Source organism: Coffea arabica, chromosome 2c (assembly GCF_036785885.1).
Source record: "Coffea arabica cultivar ET-39 chromosome 2c, Coffea Arabica ET-39 HiFi, whole genome shotgun sequence".
Classification (NCBI taxonomy): domain Eukaryota; kingdom Viridiplantae; phylum Streptophyta; class Magnoliopsida; order Gentianales; family Rubiaceae; genus Coffea; species Coffea arabica.
Window position 1 is genome coordinate 53,567,122 of NC_092312.1, and position 22,798 is coordinate 53,589,919.

Below are 22,798 nucleotides of genomic sequence, written 5' to 3' on the forward strand. Positions count from 1 at the left end.
CTAATTAATTTACTTTTTCAAAAATCTAACATTTGAAATATATTTTAACAAGTGCTCAATGAACATTCATTAAACATGTCCTTTTTAAATATCAAATTAGATTATACTACCAAGAGACGTGACACAAGTTAAAATTTCAATATTATAATTTTTCTTTTTACCAAGAAACGTGACACAAGTTAAATCTTCAATATTATGATTTTTCTTTTTCTTTTTCTTTTCCTTGAATTTCCATGGTTTTTCTTTTTCTTTTTCTTTTTCTTCCATGGATCATGATCGCTTTTCTAAATAACAGCCATGTTGGCGAGTGGCGACCCATGAGTTACCCTTTCAATATTATGAATTTTCTTTTTTTTTTTATTTCTTTTACGTACCATAGAACATCTGTAAATCCAATATAAATGCAATTCAGCGTCGTACCAGAATATATCAGTTGATCAGTTTTCTCTGTAAACACAAGTATACAGAACGAGTACATTTCAACTTTCAATATAGTAGAAGTTCGAACTCGACCTTAGCTGGCTTCAAACTAAGACCTGTTAACGAGAAGTGTAGCAGAGATGACACAATAACTTAAAAATGGAAAAAAGCTCCTCAAACATGGAAGAGGAGCTAGAGGATTACTATTGTGCTGCAATCACTTCCGCAGAACACAGATCTAAATGCACCGAAAATGCAAGCATTTGGGAACATACCAACTTTCAGGGAATCCAGTAACAAGAAGATCACAGCAGCAGTTTTGCCAATCACATACCTAAATGCACTGAAAATAAATCTAATATTATTACATATCAGCATTACATAAAGTACAGAGTATATTACATCTAAAGCAGATCTGAACAAGGAACTAAAATTAAAGGGAAACAAAGAAACAGAGACAGAATACAGCCGTTTTAGGACTTATCAGCCCTAGTGCATTCACATATACATCATTGTCTCATAGCAGGAAATTCATGCTATCTGGCAATAGAAAAGATTGAGCCTGCTACATAGAAAAGATTGAGCCTACTAGATAAACAAATTCTTTCATCCTTCCTCATCATAATCTTCCTCTTCCTCATCCAATCTTGAGCTAAGGTGAGCAATTTGAGAAGGATCAATAGCCATCCTATCCATCTCGGAAAGTGCCCACCCAGGATACTCTTCACCTTTTGTATCAGCAGGTCCAGCTGATGAGGTAGACGGTTCTGTCAGAGTTGCAGCTGTTTTGTCTCCACCTTCACCTACACCTGAGTTCAGATCGATATTTTGCAAAACATTATCATTGTCACTGCTTTTGATGTTTTCTTTTGATGATTCTAACTCTGCCAAAGTATCCGCTGTGCTTCCAGGACTTGAGATTTGCTTACTGCTTTGCTGGATGGACATAGAGGATTCTGATTCATTTTCATGCCGAATAGCTTCTCTATCAGTTATCCGGCTACTACGACCACGCCCTCTTCCTCTTCCGCGACCTCTTCCCCTGCCACTGCTACTTGAATGGCAAACCTCCTGTGGCCATGACAGAAATCTCTTTCATTACAGCTATAAACTAAATCAAAGGCCAAAGTAATCTTTGTCTGTGTACGGGCAAATGACTGGAATGCATGAGCCACAGAGGCTCTAGATTCCAGAGAATCAAGATATTTAGCAGATAATAAGCAGAAAGATGCAATGAAAACAAATTCAGATAATACTCAACAAGTTAATAAAGATCCTGACAGTGTCAGTAAACAACACATGGAATTTTATGTCAGATTGGTTTCAAGGGCGAAACAGCTAGTGTTATTCTTTTAAGCCACAAAAGCAACAAGCTGTAAGTGCTTATAAGTGGGCAATGCTAGAACACGTTCTTGTCTTCAGTTTGGTGACCATAGTTTTTATATTCCAGGTGTTTGATGAATACGAAAGCGGAGAAGATTAAAAAGATTATGATGAATACAAAAGCAGAGAAGATTAAAAAGATTATGATGAATATTACTTGAAAAGTGAAGAGAGATAGTCTTACAAGATAAGATGTGGAATTAGAGTAGATTGATTTCAACACAAGGAAATATTAATTTTCAGTTCTCAATGCAAACCAAACCACAAAAGCGACAAACTCTAATTTCAAGAGTATTCGACAAAGCTAGAATAAGTTTTTATGGCTAGTTAGTGATCTATGAGAATCCCTCTGCCAAGCAACTAGGTGAAAACCTCTCCATGAAGTAAACCTGTGATGAAGAGTGTACATTTGATTCTTTAAAACTTCTTGTAATTAACATGGACGGTATTTTAATTGGTAAAGTCAGATGATAGTGTTTTACCATTCTGTTCTTCCTGGATTCTTCATCACTGTCATTATATTCTTCAGGAAGAATTTTCCTGTTATGGACACCACCAGACAATGCCACCTTGTCAACAGAAGAAATGGACAAAACTAAGTGTAGGGTAAAGAAAAAAGAGTGTAGAATTATTCTCAACCTTCTTTTTGACATGTCAGCAGAAGCAGCATCAGAGTGGCCATAGTCAGGAACCTTGCTGACAACTTCCCTCAGAAAATCAAATACATTATAGCTTTGGACACAATGCTTTCTGCACATTAATACAGAACTTAATTAGCTGTGCTCAGAAATTCCAACATAAAGTTAGAGCAGTCATGTTGCCTTTTTGTTTTTTTGGTCTGTCTCTTCTACTTTCCTTTTGGTTTGCTGTACTTGAATAACAAGAAGAGGGACTTTAATAACACACAGAAAAACACTGGAGAAGTAAGAACCTAATAATTCAACCCCATTTCAGCTAACTAGTGTCATGAAGTGACTGGAGATCCAGTCAAAACCTTTTGTCCCCACCACTTTTCTGTTTCTTCCCCAGGTAAACAACACAACAGAAAAGGAAGAGACAACAACAATATACCGGACAAAGAAGGGAAGCAATGCTAACAATGATAAAATGCACATATACTCGTGATTCATTTGAAGAGTTACAAACTTGAAACAACCGATTAAAGCCCCATTTCACTGACTACTGACTGGAGATTTGCTCCCTCCCTAGCATACCCAACTCCTCACCTGCCCCAACCCAGGTTTCTTATTTCTTCCCAGGTAACAGACTGACAGAACGACAAAAGACAGACAATCTGCACATAGGAGGAGCAATAAGGATGCCAAAATCAAAATGGTAACAGAAAAAGTTCTTAACAAAAGATGGAAACCAACAGCTTCAGCTAGTGATGACAGATAAAGATTTAGGAATGTAAGCGGTTTTCTCAGCCAACATTTCATCAGTAGTAAACAGACTTCTCCCTGATGTATTTAAACTCCTTTTAGGATTTGGCTCCACATTACTGGTGTTCCCTCAGCATTTGTGCAAACATAGACATGAAAGCATGACTTTGAGATCAAATACTGTTTCAGAGTAAGCAAACTCAAGGATTAAGCAGCTTCAGGAGTAAGGAACTTGGTGGCTGTAACTGTTTTAAACTTAAGGATAAAACAAGTCAGTCCAGTTTAATTGCCTAAGGAATCTGGTATAGGAAGTAACAAGATTAGTTGTCTTGTGAATTCCATGAAGCCTATATTAAATAAACTAGGACAAAAAAAAAAACAAAGGTTCTTCTGATGTACAAATATATCAGCAATGTTCTAGGATTGGTAAACCCAATCTTCAAAGATGGTACTGCATTTTTTGCAGACATATCCTCACAAGACAAATACCTACCTGTACCAATACATAGGCTGGACATGATCAAAATTTAACTCATATTGAACGAAAAATCAATTGGACCAAAACATGAGTACTTGTTCGCATATCACAACAACTAGCAAAACTCTTTTCGCCCACACCCCTGCACGGCCATTTTCTAGGTGTTAAGAAACATGGTTGCAGAACTGTATTTTCTTAGTCGTCCTTTAAAGTAGCCACAAACTATTGAAGAAAATGTTGATGCAAATTTGGCAGCCAGATAGCAGCAGAGGATACAGATGGGTATACACAGTATTCATAATAGAAGAAAGAAAGATCAAGACATAATATCAACTTCCAACTTCAGCAAAAAAAAAAAAAAAAAAAAATGCTATCTTGTAAGCAACACTATGATTCATAGTTTGGGAAATTAAACAAAACAACACCTACATCCCCATGACAGCAACATACATTAATCTAGAAATAGATGATGCTAATACTGCATGAATGTTTACAATGTATAACATAAAATTTTTTCATTCCTAACCATGTTTTGGGCAGTGTTTTGTTCTCCTATCAGCAAATAAACTCAAATTTTGTAGGAGTTTAAGTTAAGATATTGGCCAATCATTTATTTGGCGGTATTTTGTTCTATGCCTTGGCAGATAAGTTGTGAGTTTGTTGATTTCAGTCTTTTTCCCCTAGAGCAAGGGAAACATCAAGTATTCACATTATTCTCAATTGAGTTTCTTACAAAATCTTTAACATGTACAAAGAAAAATATTTTATTACTTCAACTTTACATTCATGGATTTATTTTTTTGGTACAAATGGATCCAGATTACCAGTAAATTCTTCCTTGTTTTGTGTTACTTTTTGCCCAACCAAACCAGGCCTATATGTCAAGAAACTAGATTACTAATATAAATATATTCTGACATTTTACAACCAACCAAACTGGTCACCAGCCAAAGTTAACTCTATAGGTCAGCAGCTTTGACACACATTTACAGCTACATCACCAGCAGAATGCCCTTACATACTGGAATCCTAATAAAACCTAGTGACTATGATAATGCAAAAGAAAGAAAGTTTAGCTGAATTATCTCAATAGACGACATGTGTACTCAGCAACCTAGAACTATCTAATAACCTGCACAGATACTCAGCAATGTAAAGCTATCTAAATTCGTCCATTCATCTATCAATCTCTTATTACAAATCCAGTGCATTCTAGTTAAGAAAATCAACCATCATCAGCAGCAACCTTCAGCAGCTTTATTGCTTGTGAAGTACAGTCAAGACTGTTGATTGGAGCCCAGTTAGGGACACTGGACAGACCTCAACAGGTAGTAGCACCTACAATCTAAAAGATAGAGAAAGCACTAAAGCAAGGTTAAGGGTCTTAAGGTCTTAAATTGGTTTGACGATTATTGTTATACAATAATACCGATATGCTCTGAGGGCTCTGAAACTGATATTTTCAGGCTTAATGTGATGCCCTGTTGCCAGCATAAATGCCGCAATCTAGAGGATAAAAAGGAAGAGGTCGAAAAATGTAGTCATACATCAAGTGGGTGAAATTGAATTGCATTATAACTCCAGCAGAAACTTATTGTGCGATATATCAGTAAAAGAAAATCAAAATTAAAACCACAATGATTGCAAGTCCAAAGTTGAATCAATTGACTTCCAAACCAAAGTTTATTTCAACTATATTAGGATTCCAAAGAAAGGCCAAAAATAAATCTAATCACCTCTTTTAGAACCCTTTAGGCATCATAATCTAAGGCCATATTGCATCTCATTAGTTCCACAGAAAATAAATGACTTTGGAAAGAAAATCAAACTAGTTTACACGCCAACCATTGAGGAAATCCCGCTTTATTAGGGACTAGCAGTCAAGATGAGATAAGAAATAAATCAAAATGTCAAATTCTAGAATTTGTATCAAACACTACCTAACCTTCAAAATAACTGAAGTACACTTGGCAGCTAAACCCCTAAAGGACAGTTTAGATACCAAAAAATTGAATTAGTCCACGCATAACAACTTACTACTTGAAACTTTATACGATCTTAACTGCATCAATGATAAACCTGAGTCAACTATTGCCATTATTCTCAATAGCTATAATAAAAAGGACCCTATACAACTGATAGATCTATGTGTCCAATTAACTCATGGTCCTGATGGGCTTCAAGCAGCGCTACTCGCTTACCATTTAATGTAGGTCCGAAGGCTATAGCTAAGTACCTTTCAGACAGAAGGCTAAGGCTGAGTACCATTTAGTGGCTCTAGTACCATATAGGCGCTAAGCAAAAACCAGCCTTCTTGGCAACAAGGCCTTGTACTCCCTCTAATTAAACTACAAGGATGATTGGAGAGGAAATGGATCCGAAGAGAGAAAAGGGAAGAGTTACCCACACACGAGAACACTAAAGACCTTTTTTTTTTAACTTTTTTCACACACAAGAACACTCAAGAAGATTATTTCTAAGATAACTCGCATAGGATTACAATTCAGAAGAACTCCTCTTATAAAGGCTGGGAGTCTTCTAGACAACTACATTATTGGCTCATGAAGTAACCCATGACATCACACTCCATTATTACAAACTAGTGGCTTAATACATAAGCCATGACATACGGATTGAGAAGACCATGTTGCCCATCGGAGAAGTTGTGGATCAGGGATTGACTTTTGCTCGAACTAGCACATTTTAGGAAAACAACGCACATCCATTTCTACTAGGAAATAGTGACAAATGAGATGAAAAGTGAATCTCTTGATCTCATTTTTGACTGCCAAAATTTCTATAAAAGGTAGAATGACAATGCTGCTCTGAGTCTTTGAATTTTCCACTTGCACATCCACAGAATTTTCTGTGTCTGTCAATTTCTTTGAGCAGAATTGAACCACAATACCTATCACTTGCAATTGTCTGCAAGATTCTTTTTCCTCTGTCTAGAATATGAAGTGTAAGAAGACTTTGCAATTAGGCTTCTGTCTGTGATGATCCCCAGTGAGGAGAGTTTTTCTTTAGCATCTTGGTCACTGAGTTACCTTGGGGAATAGAATCTGAAGCATAATTCACAAATCCAAGAAATTAGTCCTACTGCAAGTCAAGATGCTAAAACTAGTTCTCAGTTGATAATTTCACCTGATTATGCCTTCTAATCATAGATAATCACATTTTTTCACATTCTCGTTTGCTCTTGAATCTAGATTTTAGATTTTTGATAGCCAAAAAATAAATAAATAAACAAAACCCATCCACCATAAAGTAGCTTTAGCTGATTCTGATTATGCACTATACCAAATTTTTATAATCAGCTTTTGCAAAATCTAAAACAAATGAGAACAAAGTCTATGTCATGACCTATGCAATAAGCCACTAGTTTGTAATTATTTAGGGTGAATGTCACGACTTACTTCACAAGTCAATAATGCAATTGTCTAGAAGTCTCCCAACCTCTATAAATAGGAGAGTTCTTCTCAGTTGTATTCAGATTGTAACTACCTTTGGAATAAACTTCTCGAGTGTTCTTGTACATGGCTTGGCAAATTTCTCCAAAAACAAAATCATAAAATCATATCCATTTCTTAATCCAGCGCTACCACACTTCCCATGTGCGGTGGCAGGCTAAACTTTTTCTTTTTTAAAAAAAAAAAAAAATTTAATGTGCAGCTACACATTGTTGTTGTTGTTATTATTATTATTGCATTCCAGTCCCTAATGCAAAATTGTAATTTTTTTTAAAGGTAGGTGTGTTGCTGCACATGATATATCAAATTTTTTTCGTAAAGTATCAACAATGATTTTTTTTTTGGCTTGAAAAAGAAGAATAAAGCCGTTGATCAACAGCATTTGGAGCCATTGGATTTAGCCTGTCCCTATATATAAACCCCCATTTGCTTCTGGTACATTGCCACACAACCTCATTTTCTTCTATTCTCAATCTCTCTCTCCATTCTCTTACTCCCTCTATCCCCAACTCAAGAAAACTTTCTATCATCTTTCTCTTTATTTGCTTATCTGTTTGAAACATTTTTCAAATTTGGTGGTCGAAAGTTTGGATTCCAACAAAACCTACAACTTCAGTGGAAGAAGGATTTTCCATTCAGGTAGTAAAGCTTTGCCGGAATCCAAACTTTTGACCATCAAATTCGAAAAATGCTTTAGACACATTGACAAATAAAGGAAAAGACAACAGAAAGTTTTCTTGAGTTGGGGATAGAGGCAATAAGAGAATGGCAAGAGAGAGATCAAGAATTGATGAAAATGGGGTTGTGCGGCGATAGAGGGACAGGTTAAATTCAACAGCTACAAATGCCGTTGATCAATGGCTACCTTTGAATTCTTTTTTTCGTCACCACTCCTCGTGCATATCGAAAATAAACTAGCGATTGATCAATCGCTAGTATCTGTTGAACGGACTTTATTCTTCTTTCTCATCTTTTTCAAGCAAAAAAGAAAAATTATTCATCACTTCGAAAGTGCGGTGACTCTAACACTCTTTAAAAAAATTTCATAGTGTGTCACCACACATACCTTACATCCCATGTGCAGCGTCATTGGTTTAAAAAAAAAAAAATTAGCCTATTGCTGCACATAGGAAGTGCAGCGATGCTAGATTAAGAAACAACTATGACAAAGCCCCAATTTTGTTTTTTTTTTGCATTATTTTGAGACATTTGACATAAGTAACTCTTCCTTTTTCTCTACAGATCATTTCCTCTCCAAACATCCTGGTAATGATCCTATGGTTTTATTAGAGGCAGTTTAGCTCAATTGCAAGATAAAACTCAGTGACAAAGTGCAGCACCTTAGGCTGGCTTTGGCCTAGCTTACCTTCAAGGAGTTTCTTCCTACTTTCTGAGTTTAAATTTGCCTCTAATACACCTATACAAACAGGAAAAAAAATGCAAAATTGAATATGTGCCAGCAAAAGTTAGTAAAGGTATCCTGATGGTGGGTATACTAGCCAAAAGGTATCCTAAAGGTGCTTAATAGAGGGCTCCACTAAAAGAGCAAAGGACCTTTAATGATTCTGAAACATATAAGCTCTAACAGCCCTGTCATCGTGCTACCTTCCATGAAGCATATGACATTTTATGATTCCAATATATGTAACCTCTAATTGCCCTGATTTTGAGCTACCTTTTGTGAGGATTAGTGATGCCCTGGATGTATAGGTTGACTTTCCAACTGTAACCTTGATAATTCAACTTTATAACTTGAACCAGCACTATTTTGCAGCAAGCGCAACCTTTCTAAGCATGAGTTTGGTCACCAATCTATGACAAAGAAAGGCAGTAGCTATCAGAATTATCTTACCAATGGAAATGATGTCAACCTACTGATTGTAGTCGGAAAAATAGGAATAAACGGCATCAATTGGTTAAATTTTACAAAAGACCTTGACAGAAAATTCAGGGCTCACACTCTCTAGCATTAACTAGAAAAGAGAAAGTTCAAGCAAGCAGATTTGCCAACCTCCATTGAAACTCGATTCATGGTTCTTCAGAGTTCTGCAACATTTTTGGCTGTCAATATTCTTTAGAATTCTCAGACTCAATCAAAATTTCTAACTTGAAATTTTGAAATTTCAGCTGGGCCATCAAGGATACTTAGAAGTCTCAGACTCAATGAAATTTTCATATTTCATCTGATTTGTTTATTCACTTGTTTCTTTGTATCATGAATCAGGCTAAGCATCCATAACTAGTTTGAACTAGCTTTGATACTGCAGTACTACAGCACAGGAATTAAATTATCAGTCTAAGTTGAAATGGGAAACACTCTTTCTGTTCTGGAAACAAATATTTTCATAGAAGACACCATCCATTCAGCTCCAGAAAAGTTTCATGTAGTGCTAGAATTCTTCAGCTAGATTGGGAGAGCAAGATGCATCTAATAGCAGGTGTAAAGCAGCTCCATGAGATTTATTAAATTTTATTCACCTTAGCTCATCTGTCTAAATTTTCCGCAGTCCTGATTATGGAAACCCCAGAAGGCCTTCAATTCAAGTTAAAATCACTTACAAAAATAAAAGGAAATGCTTGCTGAGCATTACATTGTAACATCCACAAATAAATTCAATTTTTTAATAGCATATCCAAGGCCTTAGGAAGGTGACAAAAAGGAGACTAAAGAACTCCCAAAGCACCAAAAGCAGTCAGAGTAGCATCTTTTGGAAATTTAAGCATGCAGGCCACATAAGAGATAAAAAAGTTGGATGCTCATTTAGGACAATGAAAGCTTCAAAAGAAACCATATGAACAAGTAGTTGGGGTTCCAAAAGTTGTTGTACACAGATAAACCAGATGATCTCATACAGACATAAAATGATCCTCAAGCCAAAAGATCACTAGGGATAAAGAAATTTAAGAAGTGGACACCAACGTCAGCAACTTGTATCTGGGACTTATATTATGATAGTCATTGTCCAGATCTAACCATGAGGTGTAAAGGATGAGAAATGCACTCACAAATGCAATGAACTAACAGTCTTTGCTCCTCTTTGGAGCGTAATGTCGTAGGTACGATCACAAAGGTCTTGAAGAAATAATTCCAAAGCCTTGGCTGCATTATAATCAAAAGAGCAGAAGTAATGAATTCCCAAAGATGAACGGAAAAGGACTTATAGTTAAAATCGTTAACCAGTAACAGCAATCATACAAACTAAAACAGGTACAGCCATGGCTATTTTCCCAACATCTTCATCAGCTTGCATAATTTTTTTTATCCGGGCCTGCAAAGTAGAATTTCATGAGATAAAGCAAATGTACTTGAGAAAATCTCAAATAAGATTTTGCCAAAAAAAGCAAAAAGTTCTTCTCATTTAAAAGATTAAAGAGTCAAATTTTATCACCAGAGTTGACGTATTAACTTTGCCATTTCATAGTAGACAAAGAACTGGTAGCAGAGGCTAAGCCTAAGCCAATTCCAACTCCAGTAATAAAACAAAAGCAACGGCATACTAGCCACTCATGATTTGAATGGGCAGTCATACATTGATCTCAATATGAACAGCAGCAAGCACAGTCCATAAGCTGATAATTAGATAAAGCCAAGCAAAATCCCAAAAGGGTCCTTGGCAAATGGCAATATCTAGCAGACTATTGAAATGTGCACAGTCATTCTTCACAAATCATATATAGTTCACAAAAAGACATGTAATTGCCAGCCTGCCAAATCACAATAGAAGCATATTGTCCATTTTCACATTGAGAAATGCTTGAATGGATATTTTTACACTTTACACAACGGTTTCAAAATACACATGCACCTATTTTGCAATTATAGCAGATGTCAAGACCCATGTCCAAAGCATGGTCTTCCCTTAATTCAAAACATGAAACTTTTTACTCCCACCATTATCCAGAATGCAAAAAAAGGTGCCCTTACCCATGCCAACCCTGTAACTTTTATAGCTCTCAATGTTTATAGTAAAAAATCTTGACAGACTTGGTGAAAGAAAAAGGTAATTTCCCATGAAAGAAAGATAAATCTTTCTTTGGTCCTTCAAAAGACCCTATATAAAAGGCCTCAAATAAAATATTCCAGCACCAAGCTATGGGCAAAAAACCAAGTAAGGTCATTAAGAGATTTTTTTTCTGCACTACCATTTAGCATGAAAAGAATGGACTTATAATTTATGCATTCACGTATTTATTCCCATAATCAGTTATCTAGCCCATAATTCTCATTATCTTGGACAGAATTTCAGATTTTTTTCGACTGTATGATAATTTAGAGTTTGCAAACATAGGAGCAGTAATACTTCCATGTATTACAGTAAATGAAATGGTTTCAGTAATGATTTTCTTTCAGGAGCTTTTCTGTTGCCGTTCTTTGAAAAGTTTTTAAAAGAATTTACCGATGCCACATGTTGGATAAACATTCATGTGAGACAAAAATGTCGTCACAAAAACTCTTTGATAAATTACTTCCAACTAAACAAGCTAAGTTTAAATAAAGAACTGAACTTGGATGCCGGCTAATGAGAAACCTGGTAAACTTTAAAATTCAGAAACCAGCTCATAAACCATGGCAATTTCAGATAATCCAGAATCAGCAGGTGCTCAAATTTCACGCAGAAAAGAAAAGAAAAAAGGATCGCCAACAACTATAATTTTCAGTAACCAAATAAATTTGCAAATTTCTATCCATACTTCAGAAATTCCACTTGGAAAAATCGAGTGGTAATGATTTCAAAGTCACACCTATCCCATAAACCCATTTCAGAATACCCCTAAAAATGACTCAAATAGATAACAAAAGGAAAAAGAGAAATGAACTTCAGTCACATCACAATCTAAGACATAAACAACACATAAAATCGGACAAAAGAACCCAATTAAAAGAACAGAAAAAAGAAAAAAGGAAAAAGACAAAAAACATAGCAAACTTACTGCAGGGAAGCGGGTATCAAGTTTCTTCCTCATGGCTTTTATCAGATTTGGGCCATTCTTGTATTAAGGATACAGTGATAAAATAGCAAGCAAACTAAAGAGAGAGAATCTATCTAATCCAAATCCAAAGTCTAATCACAAAAATCAAACCATTTAACTAATTCAAGAAACAGAAAAGGAGGGAGAGAGAGAGAAGAAGAAGAATATTCAGAAAGACACAATCTTTGCTGCTGTAATCATTGAGAGGGAAGGGGGAGAGAGAAGTCAACAGTACTAAGTATTTCAGATCCGTCGAGAACGAAGATGCGATATTTTGTTTATTTTATTTAATATTATTTTGTGGAGATTTCTCAATATGGTCCCTCACATTAGCAACTTGTACTGGTTTTAGTCCTACATTTTTTCAAATGTTGCACCATTGTCCAAACATATTCAAAATGGCACAATTTGGTCCCATGCTGGTCCATCAGTGCTAACAAAATATAGAATGCATCCGTACCATAAGATAAACCAAAAGTCTAAGACGCCCCTAAGCCATTGTTCCCGTCTATTAAAGTTAATAAATTTTAGCACTTTTCGTAGATTTTGTAATTCTAATATCTAGAATTTCAATTCCAAAATATAGTTATTTAAAAAAAAAAAAAAAGGCCGAGACCCATTGTTTTTTTATCTTTATTCAATCTATTGCACACATGAGAGCTTTTCTATGCTTTGCTTAGCACTAGAAGTAGCACTTGCCTTGCCTTCATTAATAGAGGGGTGAACCTATGAAAGAAAAGTTGTATGAGAAACTTTCTTTTAATGTAGGCTCCATTTGATAAGTGAACTTTTTAGAAGTTTGTTTAAAATTTTACTGTAGAAGTTGTAAATATTTTTTGAAGTATGTAAATTTTTAAATATTTTAAAATATATAATTTAAAATTTTTGAGAAATTTTTTAAAATTACTGTAGTTAAAATTGTTTAAAAAACTTATAGCAGATAAACTTGGTCAAAAACTTGCTTGCCAAACAAGACAGTAGACTTTCCTCCCTCTTGATTTATGGAATGTGATTTGAAATTTTGAGATACAAAAGGAGTCTACATGCCTTGAGCAAAAAGAGATCAATAGAATGTAGCACAAGATCGATTTTTATTCTTATCATAAGATTGACTAGTGAATAAAGCTAATTCTAATGGGAACAAAAAAAAAAAAAAGAAACAAAGAAAAAGCAGTACTGATCTGAAAAGTGAAAGTTCACTTAGTTGAAGGTAGGGACTTTGGAATTACTTTACTATTAAAAAGGGAAAGAGACAACCTATCTTACAAATAATAAGAAAATTGGCATAAGGTGGATTGCTTTTATGCTAGGAATAAAGAGATTGTGATTGAGAAAATCATTTGTTTGAGTAAAAATAATCCTTACTTTTTATCAAATTATAATATATTTATCAAATAAAACAAGATTGTAGGTAAACCTCATGTTTTATCAAATTATAATATATTAATCAGCTAAACAAGGCTACATGGAACATTTTTTTTATCAAAGAATAAATTAGAAAACAATTTTTGGAATAAATTAAGAAAATTAGTTACAAGCTAACTAGAAAAACAAAGATCATATAAAAAGTCAATAAGAGTCTCTAGTTAGCTACACTAATAAAGAATAAATTTTTGAATTAATCATTAAAAGTAATCCAAAGCAAATCATATACGCATAAATATAATCGTACTCGATATTCTTTATACCCCAATCACAAAGAAGCCCTTTTCGAAGTAAATATAATATACCACCACCCTTCTGGAAGTAAATATAACACACCACCGCCGCTGTTGCGTATCTACACCCTCGTAAAGGTTTCAGATTATCAAATTACAGGTTCGAGCTACTTCAGAAATAACAGCTCCATCTTCCACTACAGTTAATTCCCATTATAACGTAATATCAATTTGTTTTTGAAGTATACACTAGATCAATGAACAGAGACCCCTATTTCAAAAAGACAAACTTGTACTTCACCAGTTTGCTTTGAGGAACACCACCCCAAAACAAAACCATGGATTCCCAAAAAGAATAGGAAGAAAACAACATGGGCTACAGTATAGGCATATTGACCAAAAAAGTCGTAGCTTAAATAACATACTAGTATTTGTTTTTAGACGACTAAAAATGGAACAGACAAATTAGTCTATGAACAAAATTGCCAATGAAACTCAAGGTTCCACCTGATTCATACTTCAAACCTGCCTAGTAGAATCATGGCAGGTTGTCAAATCTAAATACCAATATACCTAGCGACAAAAATATGTTACATCTGTGAAAGGCGACTCGACAATTATTTCTGCACTTCAGCAGCTGGCTCTACTACCTCTGCCTCAATTGTCTCTGGGACATAAGTTGAGGAGGTCGTTTGCCGTTTGAACTCGCCAGCAGATGTTCCCCATTTTGCAGAAAGAGCCATGCTCATCATTTCGTAGATCTTTCCCCCAAGCTGTGCAGGATTTTCAGGCTGCATCCAATCACAAAGGCAGAATTGAAAACAGGTCTTCTAAGGGTGGGGGAAAAAAAGACACCATAATAAGGGTAACAGTGGTGTTTCTTGTCAATACCAAACACCTTCAGATTTTTGAACTACATTTTCAACCACCAGCGAAACCAACAAGATAGATCAAACATCTCGCACAAGAAATTAATATCTAATGTCAAGATTAAATAAAAACCAAGAATCACTGGATATTTCACATTACACATATAATCACAAGCATAGAAGTTTAATTATACAAGAAAACAAATGTTACATTCTAAGTAGCAAATGTTTCCTGTTTTGATCACATTTCAAATTTCTGAAGCAGAAAATCAATTTGGGACATCAAGAAAAATGGGCGGACAAAAATCATGGGAAGGAGGGATCACGCAGAATAGGCTCACAAGAGAGAATATGACATCATATTCAGTATGAGAGAACCTGATCATATCAGTTTTGGATCACCTATTAAGTCATTATTCTTTCTTTAGATCCCATATGTATCTTTAAAATGGAAATGTGTCATACCTAATGGGCTAAGTAGATCACATCAGTAGTGGTGCATAAACTAGAATGATCAATACCTAGTGGGCTAAGTATGCCCCAAAGGAACCTATCCTACAGGTTATTGAGGTATTGTATGTCAAAATGTCAGTCACCACGAATACACGATACCATACTAGCTTGCTAAAGCCAAAAACAAACTAGACTGAAAAATGCCAAACTGCCTCAGCAAAATTCTTCAAGCACCCAAGCTTGATGCATATTGTGACAAAACTGCCTTCGGCATTATCAGTTGAAGCACATTCAGATACCTTCTGGGCTTCAATTAAGGTGCGTCTACCCCAATTACAACTTGACATCATTTCTAGTCCAATACTTTAAAGCCAAAACCAAAATGTTTTACTATAATATTCCAAGAGAACAATTTCCACTGAAAATAAGTTAATAATTACTTACAGTGAAACCACTTGAAACAGCAGCAGTATCATATAACAGATCAACAGCTCTCAATGCTTCTTCATCATTTGGGTTACTCTGACATGCAGCCTGCAATATTCAGAAATTAGCAAGATCAGGAAAAAAAATGTCTTTTGAGTAGATGCACGATCAAAATAAGAAAGTGTTTAAACCGTTCAACAAAGTTAGCTTTGTCCAACAAATTCTCATACATTTAATGTCTTGATGATTGGATGTTCAGGATTTATTTCAAAGATTCTCCTGCTTCTCATAAAGTCCAAGCTGGAGGAATCACCCATAGTTTGTGCTTTCATAAGCCTGCAAATAGATGAAATCACTTAACAAGTTACAAAACTAAACTAACTTAAAAAAAAGGGAAAATGGCCATTTTCATCCCTGAACTTTTTTTTCCCGTCGATTTAGTCCCTAACTTTTATTTTTGGCCAATTTAATACATGAATTTAATTTTCGGATCCAATTAAGCCCTTCTACGGCGGCACCACCACCTTTAGCTCCTAATTTAACATTAAACAAGGGCATTTTGGAAAATGCAAATTATCTCTTCTCTGCCACCAACAACCCATCTCCTCCTTGATCGGCGATTTTGGAATACCAGCAACACCAGTAAAACATAAACACTAAAAATATTTTATTGGGAAAATGGCCATTTTGTTCATGCTAAGGGGGTCATGTTGTTTCAAGTTCTGCTGAACTGATGTGGATGTACAGAAAGCCAGAAGCAGAACTGTATTCTGGACCACGAAGCATTCCACATATATCTGCACCAACTGTTGGGCCTTCTATTGCACCACCACTACCAGTTCAAGCGCCTTATTTTCGACCTCTTAATTTTCCACCAAATAGTTCATGGGATGTGCGTGGTTTGAACAACCATATGCCTAGAAATCCAATTTCAGCTCGTGTAATGCCGGATGTTCATCTCGTGTAAAGCCATCTTTCCCTGAGCGAACTTCCAAAGATGAATCTCCGCTGAACCCTCTTCCAAAGTAATCGGCATCGCCGCTGCCGCTGAACCCTCTTTGAAATCTAAAAATCGTGAATGACTCTCTCTCAAAGCTGAATTTGTTCTCTTTGATGCATTTCACCTGAATATATAAGAAAATTCCTTCGTGCAATCTGATAATAGTGTTGAACAAAAGGAACAATCAGATGGCTCTGGTTTTGATCCAGAGCATCGTGGGATTCTGCTGCCTGGAGGCCACCTTGTTGTAAAGCTTTTGGAGAGTGAAGATGTTAAAGGTTGCTTTCCTGTTACTCAGAGCCGTTTATTCTTATTAGTCTGAAGTAATTTGCGTGTAATATACTTATTATCATTTGCTTTGCAGATTTTAGCCACATCTGCAAACCCCTTTTCAAAAAAGCAGCATGGTTGAGACCTAAAGCTACAAGGTCATGCTCCAGAGAAATAAAAAAGATAGACCCTTAAGGACTGAAATATTGGGGAACCATTCACCTACATTTGCAGATTTTCTCTTCTACTTTCTCAATTATAATGTAAACTCAAAGGTGGATGGAAAGAAAAGGAGAAGAGAAGAAGGAGGAGATGGGTTGTTGGTGGCAGAGACGGGTAGCAGAGAAGAGATAATTTGCATTTCCCAAAATGCCCTTGTTTAATGTTAAATTAGGAGCTAAAGGTGGTGGCGCCGCCGTAGAAGGACTTAATTGGATCCGAAAATTAAATTCATGTATTAAATTGGCCAAAAATAAAAGTTAGGGACTAAATCGACGGAAAAAAAAAGTTTAGGGACGAAAATGGCCATTTTCCCTAAAATAAATGTCAGCACTGGAAGAAAAATTAACCTAAGTTACCTCTCCATGTTAGCAGACCAACCAAACTTTGCCGACACAAGAACACAAGGTGACGTGCTCAAGCGATTTGAGATCTGGACTCCTGCAACTTTCTCACCCAGCCGTTTCTTTATCCAGTCACAAATTTGACCAAATTCCTGCTTCATCTCTTTTTCCTTCTCCTCATTTTTCTCACCTAAAAGTATTTAAACATTTAAGATACCAAACACTCTACGTCAACCATACAATACAAAATGTGGAACAAATTAAGCTAAATTTCAATTAAAACAAAGAACAAATTAAATGCCAAAAACGTACATAAGACACTCAGTTAAGAGAAAAAAAGGATAAATTAGATTATCTAGATTTCCACTTAAACAAAGATGAATAGAATGGCAAAAAAAAAAGAAGAAAAAAAGAAAAGGTAAAATATCTAATTAAGAGAAAAAAGGATCAATTTCCAGGAAAACAAGTATCATGTAACCATATTCATTGAAGAATTACATATTGCTTACTAAAAAGTTCATACAAAAGTAAAGTTAACCTAGCCAAAGTAAACAGTTAACCAGCATTCATATTGCCACCCTAAGTAAACCAAAAGTTAAATGAGAATATTAAAATACACTAACCTAGATCCAAATCTTCTTTGCTGATGTCAACAAACTGTTTATCCTTGAATTCTTTAAGATTTTGGACAGCAACCTCATCGATAGGATCAACTAAGAATAACACCTACAAACAAGAAAGTGCACAATACCATGAAGCAAGAACACTTCTGCAAATAAATAAATAGATATATATATTCAAAGCGAGAGCTCATACTTCAAGATCCTTTTCAAGAAGTTTCTCCAAGAAAGGGGTGTTCCTTGCACTATTTACACTGTCAGCAGCAATGTAATAAATGTTCTTCTGCTCTGGCTTCATGTTGTCAACATACTCGTCCAGGCTTATTGGAACATCCTCACTCTGAGATGAGAAGAATCGCAAGAGTGGCGCAAGGCGCTTGTGATTTTCTTTATCATCAAGGATGCCCAGTTTAATGTGTTTGCCAAAGTTCTCCCAGAACTTATCATAATCCTGTTCAAAGAATGGTTGAGCTAAATCAACAAAGTTTGGGGGAAGATTAAAAGACAAAAGAAAAAAGAAAAAAAAGTCTCAAACAAAAGATACAAGTTGTAGTTCACTTTTGAAGTCAGAATAATGGAATGAATGACTTCTATTTCCACCAAGAAATATCCTTGTAAGAAGGGAAATTCTTCACTAAGAAAATCCTGAGACAGTAAACATACATCTTTATTTTCGCTCATTGCTATTCCATTGATCATATCAAATGCCTTGCGGACCAAGCGCTTCCTCATGATACGTATCTTTCACGCAAGCAAATAGAAGATCATTAGTACAAAAGTTGTCAGAAGACCCAAAAATATAAGAAAAAAGAAAAATTACGTAAAAAATAGATAACCAAATACAAAGCCCCACCCCAACACCTCCCCCCCCCCCAAAAAAAAAAAGAAAAAATGAGATTATTCCTGTAACCAACAAAATACACATGAAATGAAGAAATAATTCATAGCACTTACAATACGACTTTCCTGAAGGATTTCACGCGAGACATTCAAAGGGAGGTCATTGGAGTCCACAACACCCTTGATGAAGCTCAAGTACCGTGGGAACTGTACATTCACAGGAGAGGGATGCCTATCAGATATCATTTATGTAGAGCCTGCAGTAATCTCAAACTAAGCACTTCTTGCTTTCTTACCAATTCACCATCAAAGTCATCTGAAATGAACACCCTTTTGACATAGAGCCTTATATTCTTTGTCTTGGGATTGATTATATCATCCTTTCCCATGGGGGCAATTGAAGGCACATAAAGTATGGACCTAAATTCCACTTCGCCCTACCACACACAGAAAGAAGGGGTTAATGCTTACTAATTGGCCATTAATTGCAGCATCCAAATGAAGCATGAATTATCCAGGTGGATAAATGAAAAGCCAATTTTTCCTGTAAGATGTCATCTTGTTCAATTAAACATAATTTACACAAAACCCTCTGCTTTTCTACTGCAACCATGATCAGTTATTTCATCACATGAGAACCAAAAGTGTGCTTATTATTTTGTGAAATAATTTGGCAAATGTTATTAGACATGTATTCAAAAAGGGCAGTAGACTGTGTAAGCAAAATTATTTCACTAACCGAACAATAATCATACATGTTAGTTAAGCTACCTTCTTCCCAAACCTATTATTTATCTGTAAAATTACATTTTCTTCCAAACCCTTGAACCAGACCTCAGCTTATTTTAGAATCTATAACTACCTCAGTAGTAAAATGAGTTGATGCGAGAGGCTCCAAGTACTCATTGAAAGTCTTCTTGTAGAATTCATTATACTCCTCTGTGCTTACTTCCTTAGGATTTCGAAGCTGCAAAAAGCAGGAGCTACTTAGAATTCCCACAAACAATAGCTAGCATAATAGATAGCAGATTAGAGACTGACCCATATTGGTTGAGTCTCATTTGTAAGGTCCCAATCCCAGTATTTCTCAACAACAGTCTTGGTCTTCTTCTTTTTCTGTTACAAATGAAGGATTAAGATGTCAGAAAGATAAACATGTAACCCATGGTGGAACTACAGCAACAGTAGCAGATGAATACCTCGGTCTTGTCACCTTGATCATCCTTCTTGGCCTCAGATGGGTCCTCATCCACCTCAACCTGCAAGAGAGCCACAAGCTCATATCAGAAAGGCAAGAGTAAAAGGTTGGCCAACTAGACAATTGCAGCACTTGACCATCCTTCTGTGCAAGGGGTATAGGAAATAAAAATGGAAGCCAACATGTTGAAATCGATAATATTTATCTTCTTTCTGCTGGACACCAGGGAGAGATGAGCAGTCCATTGGAGCAATCAACGATACCCCAGAAACAGTTTGAGATACTGTACCTCTTTTGTGTATCCCTTCTCTTGCCAGGTGTAAATTGGGAAAGAAACAAATTGGGAGTAGTTCTTCACAAGCTTCTGAACTCTTTCTGGATGAGCAAACCCTTTATCGTCACGCTGGTTAAACGTAACAAAGCAGGAGTTCAAAACATATACTGTGAATGTCTCGAGCATGAGAAAACATGTAACAATTACGGGTAACCTGGCTACCTTCAGATATAAAGTAAGTCTAGTCCCTCTAGGAACGAGCTTTGCAGGGTCAGTCTCCTCTCGAATGGTATAGGAGCTAGAGTTGGCCTCTCCTTCCCATACATATTGTTTATCAGATTTTGGGCTTTTAGTCGAAACTTCAACCTTTCAATGACAAGGGCAGACAATCTAAGACAAAATTACAAGAACACCAGGCCATGACTTGCAAACTTAAAGACAAAGTAATTTCCAAAATAGCATGCCTACCCGTTCAGAGACAAGAAAAGCTGAATAGAATCCAACACCAAATTGGCCAATTAAATTACTGTCACCACCAGAATCCTTACTCTCCTGTAAAACAAAACACGTGACAGTAAATACTTGCATTCAACTACTAAGACAACAAAGCACGGTTTTAGTTGGGGGAGGTGACCTTCAATGCTTTCAAGAATTTTGCTGTTCCACTTTGTGCAATAGTACCAAGGCAGTCAACAAGTTCCTCGCGGGTCATACCAATTCCAGTATCCCTGGACAGAGCAACTTATGTTATGACAATTTGAAAGCAGAAAGGGGGAAAAAAATGCACAATCTGAATTCAACTCACGTGATTGTAACTATGCCATTGTCTTTATCAGTTTGGATACGAATATCAAGATCAACAGCATCCTTCAAAAGCTCTGGCTCTGTAACACTAAGAAACCGCAGCTTGTCCAAGGCATCGCTCGCATTGCTATAATTCAAAACAGCTGATATCAGGCTAATTGTGTATATGAGATCAATATTCATATTTGTGTCAAGAGAGTGTAATATTCCTTTCTAAACCTGATAAGAAGCTTCAGTTATACACAATCAGCATGGTATAAATTAAATATGATTAAAATAATATCAGCGATTAACATATACAGGTATCATAAGATAAGTCTCCAAAAGACCTGATCATCAGAAGCATAAAGCACCCATAACTCATACTAAATTCTAAAACAATCCAAACTACTCATTTTGATATCATTAAGAAAAGTAATAAAACTTGACAACATCATCACAACAGTAACTTTATTTCTTCCCTCCAACAACAACAACAAATGCTGCATGGGAAAAGGAGGCACCGTGTATAACCAAACCAGCTGGTAGTGATACACTAAAAGGTGAAAAGAGAACCAGGGCATGCCTGATAAGCTCTCTAAGAAACACCTCCTTATTACTGTACAGACTGTTAACAATAAGGTCCATCAGCCGGCTCACCTGTTGCATAATAGACTACTAATTAGTTATTGAAAAAATAAAATTGCTCTCCCCATATAATTCAGTTAATCAGGTCAAGTGATGCTCACCTCCGCTTGGTACTCATACTTTTCAGGTGGAGGATTGGAAGAGGAATCAGATGCGGCTGCAGTAGATTCATAACGGATTCTCAACAAATGGTGGCTGCTTCCAAAGTTAAGTTGCTTAATGGGTTTACCACAATTAATCTGTCTGGTGGTTAAAACCGAGTACCATCTCACGTTTTCATCATTCTCCTCAGCCTGCTCAACAATTTCCCAGAAAAAACAAAATCAACATAACATTAAAAAAAAATCCAAACATCATGTAAGGACAAAAAAAATGAAACAACATAATGTACAAACAACTAAATTCAAAAAAAAGATACAACTTTTTACCAAATTTCAAATTTTCTACTCTGATGACTACAATATAGCTGTAACTTTTCTTTTTATTTCCTTCATTTAATTTTTTTAATTTCTTTTTTTTCTTCCATACTGGAAATTGAAGGTCGAAAAAGACGGACTGCTATCAGAAACTATTACAAAAATGGAAATAATTCAACAAATCCCGCAAAATAAAACTCCAAAGAGAACAAATTCACTTTCAATTTCACTGCCACTGATTCGCTTGAAAGAAACAACACACCACCAATAATTAATACCATAAATCCCAACAAAAAGCTTTAGGTCTGCATATATTGTTCTCTATTACGAAACATACTGATTTGTGGAAAATATTGGAAGAAGAAATTGAGGCAGTAGCATTGCGGCAACGCCTGCAGCCACCGGCGCGAAGGATGGTGGAAACTGAACGCCCAGAGAGCCTGTGCATCTTCTTCTACACCGCTTTATGATACTGAATCGAAAAATTTGAAGAGGGTTGGAATGAATTACGGTAGAAATTGCTTGTTCGATCGTGCGAGAAGAAATAAAGGTCTGCAATGGGGGAGTAGGGTTTTAGGAGTGCAGTCCGAAAATCGTTGGAAGCGGTGGGGAGTTTAAAGGGTTTAAGCTTTGGCACAGAAGCTTCTGGAGAGTGGTTTTAAGTCTGAGGAGACTG

At 36.0% G+C, this 22,798-nt stretch overlaps 2 protein-coding genes across 2 annotated transcripts; both read right to left on the reverse strand.

The window, feature by feature from the left end:
• Positions 1–759: 759 nt before the first annotated feature.
• Positions 760–12,358, reverse strand: LOC113727359 (uncharacterized). The gene is made up of 6 exons (XM_027251483.2): positions 12,066–12,358; positions 10,330–10,402; positions 10,140–10,233; positions 2,443–2,553; positions 2,286–2,343; positions 760–1,491 (listed from the first exon to the last, which is right to left on the reverse strand). Exons 1-6 carry the CDS (start codon positions 12,096–12,098, stop codon positions 1,027–1,029), a joined length of 834 nt encoding a protein of 277 aa, XP_027107284.1. The 5' UTR covers positions 12,099–12,358; the 3' UTR covers positions 760–1,026.
• A 1,796-nt stretch (positions 12,359–14,154) lies between these two features.
• LOC113724401 (heat shock protein 90-6, mitochondrial-like) lies at positions 14,155–22,798 on the reverse strand. Its single transcript, XM_072075978.1, has 20 exons — positions 22,460–22,798; positions 21,808–21,999; positions 21,645–21,718; positions 21,081–21,206; positions 20,910–21,003; positions 20,744–20,827; positions 20,498–20,641; positions 20,291–20,404; positions 20,003–20,062; positions 19,845–19,919; positions 19,666–19,770; positions 19,100–19,240; positions 18,918–19,010; positions 18,627–18,704; positions 18,160–18,414; positions 17,967–18,069; positions 17,359–17,533; positions 15,741–15,846; positions 15,529–15,618; positions 14,155–14,553 (listed from the first exon to the last, which is right to left on the reverse strand). Exons 1-20 carry the CDS (start codon positions 22,568–22,570, stop codon positions 14,380–14,382), a joined length of 2,394 nt encoding a protein of 797 aa, XP_071932079.1. The 5' UTR covers positions 22,571–22,798; the 3' UTR covers positions 14,155–14,379.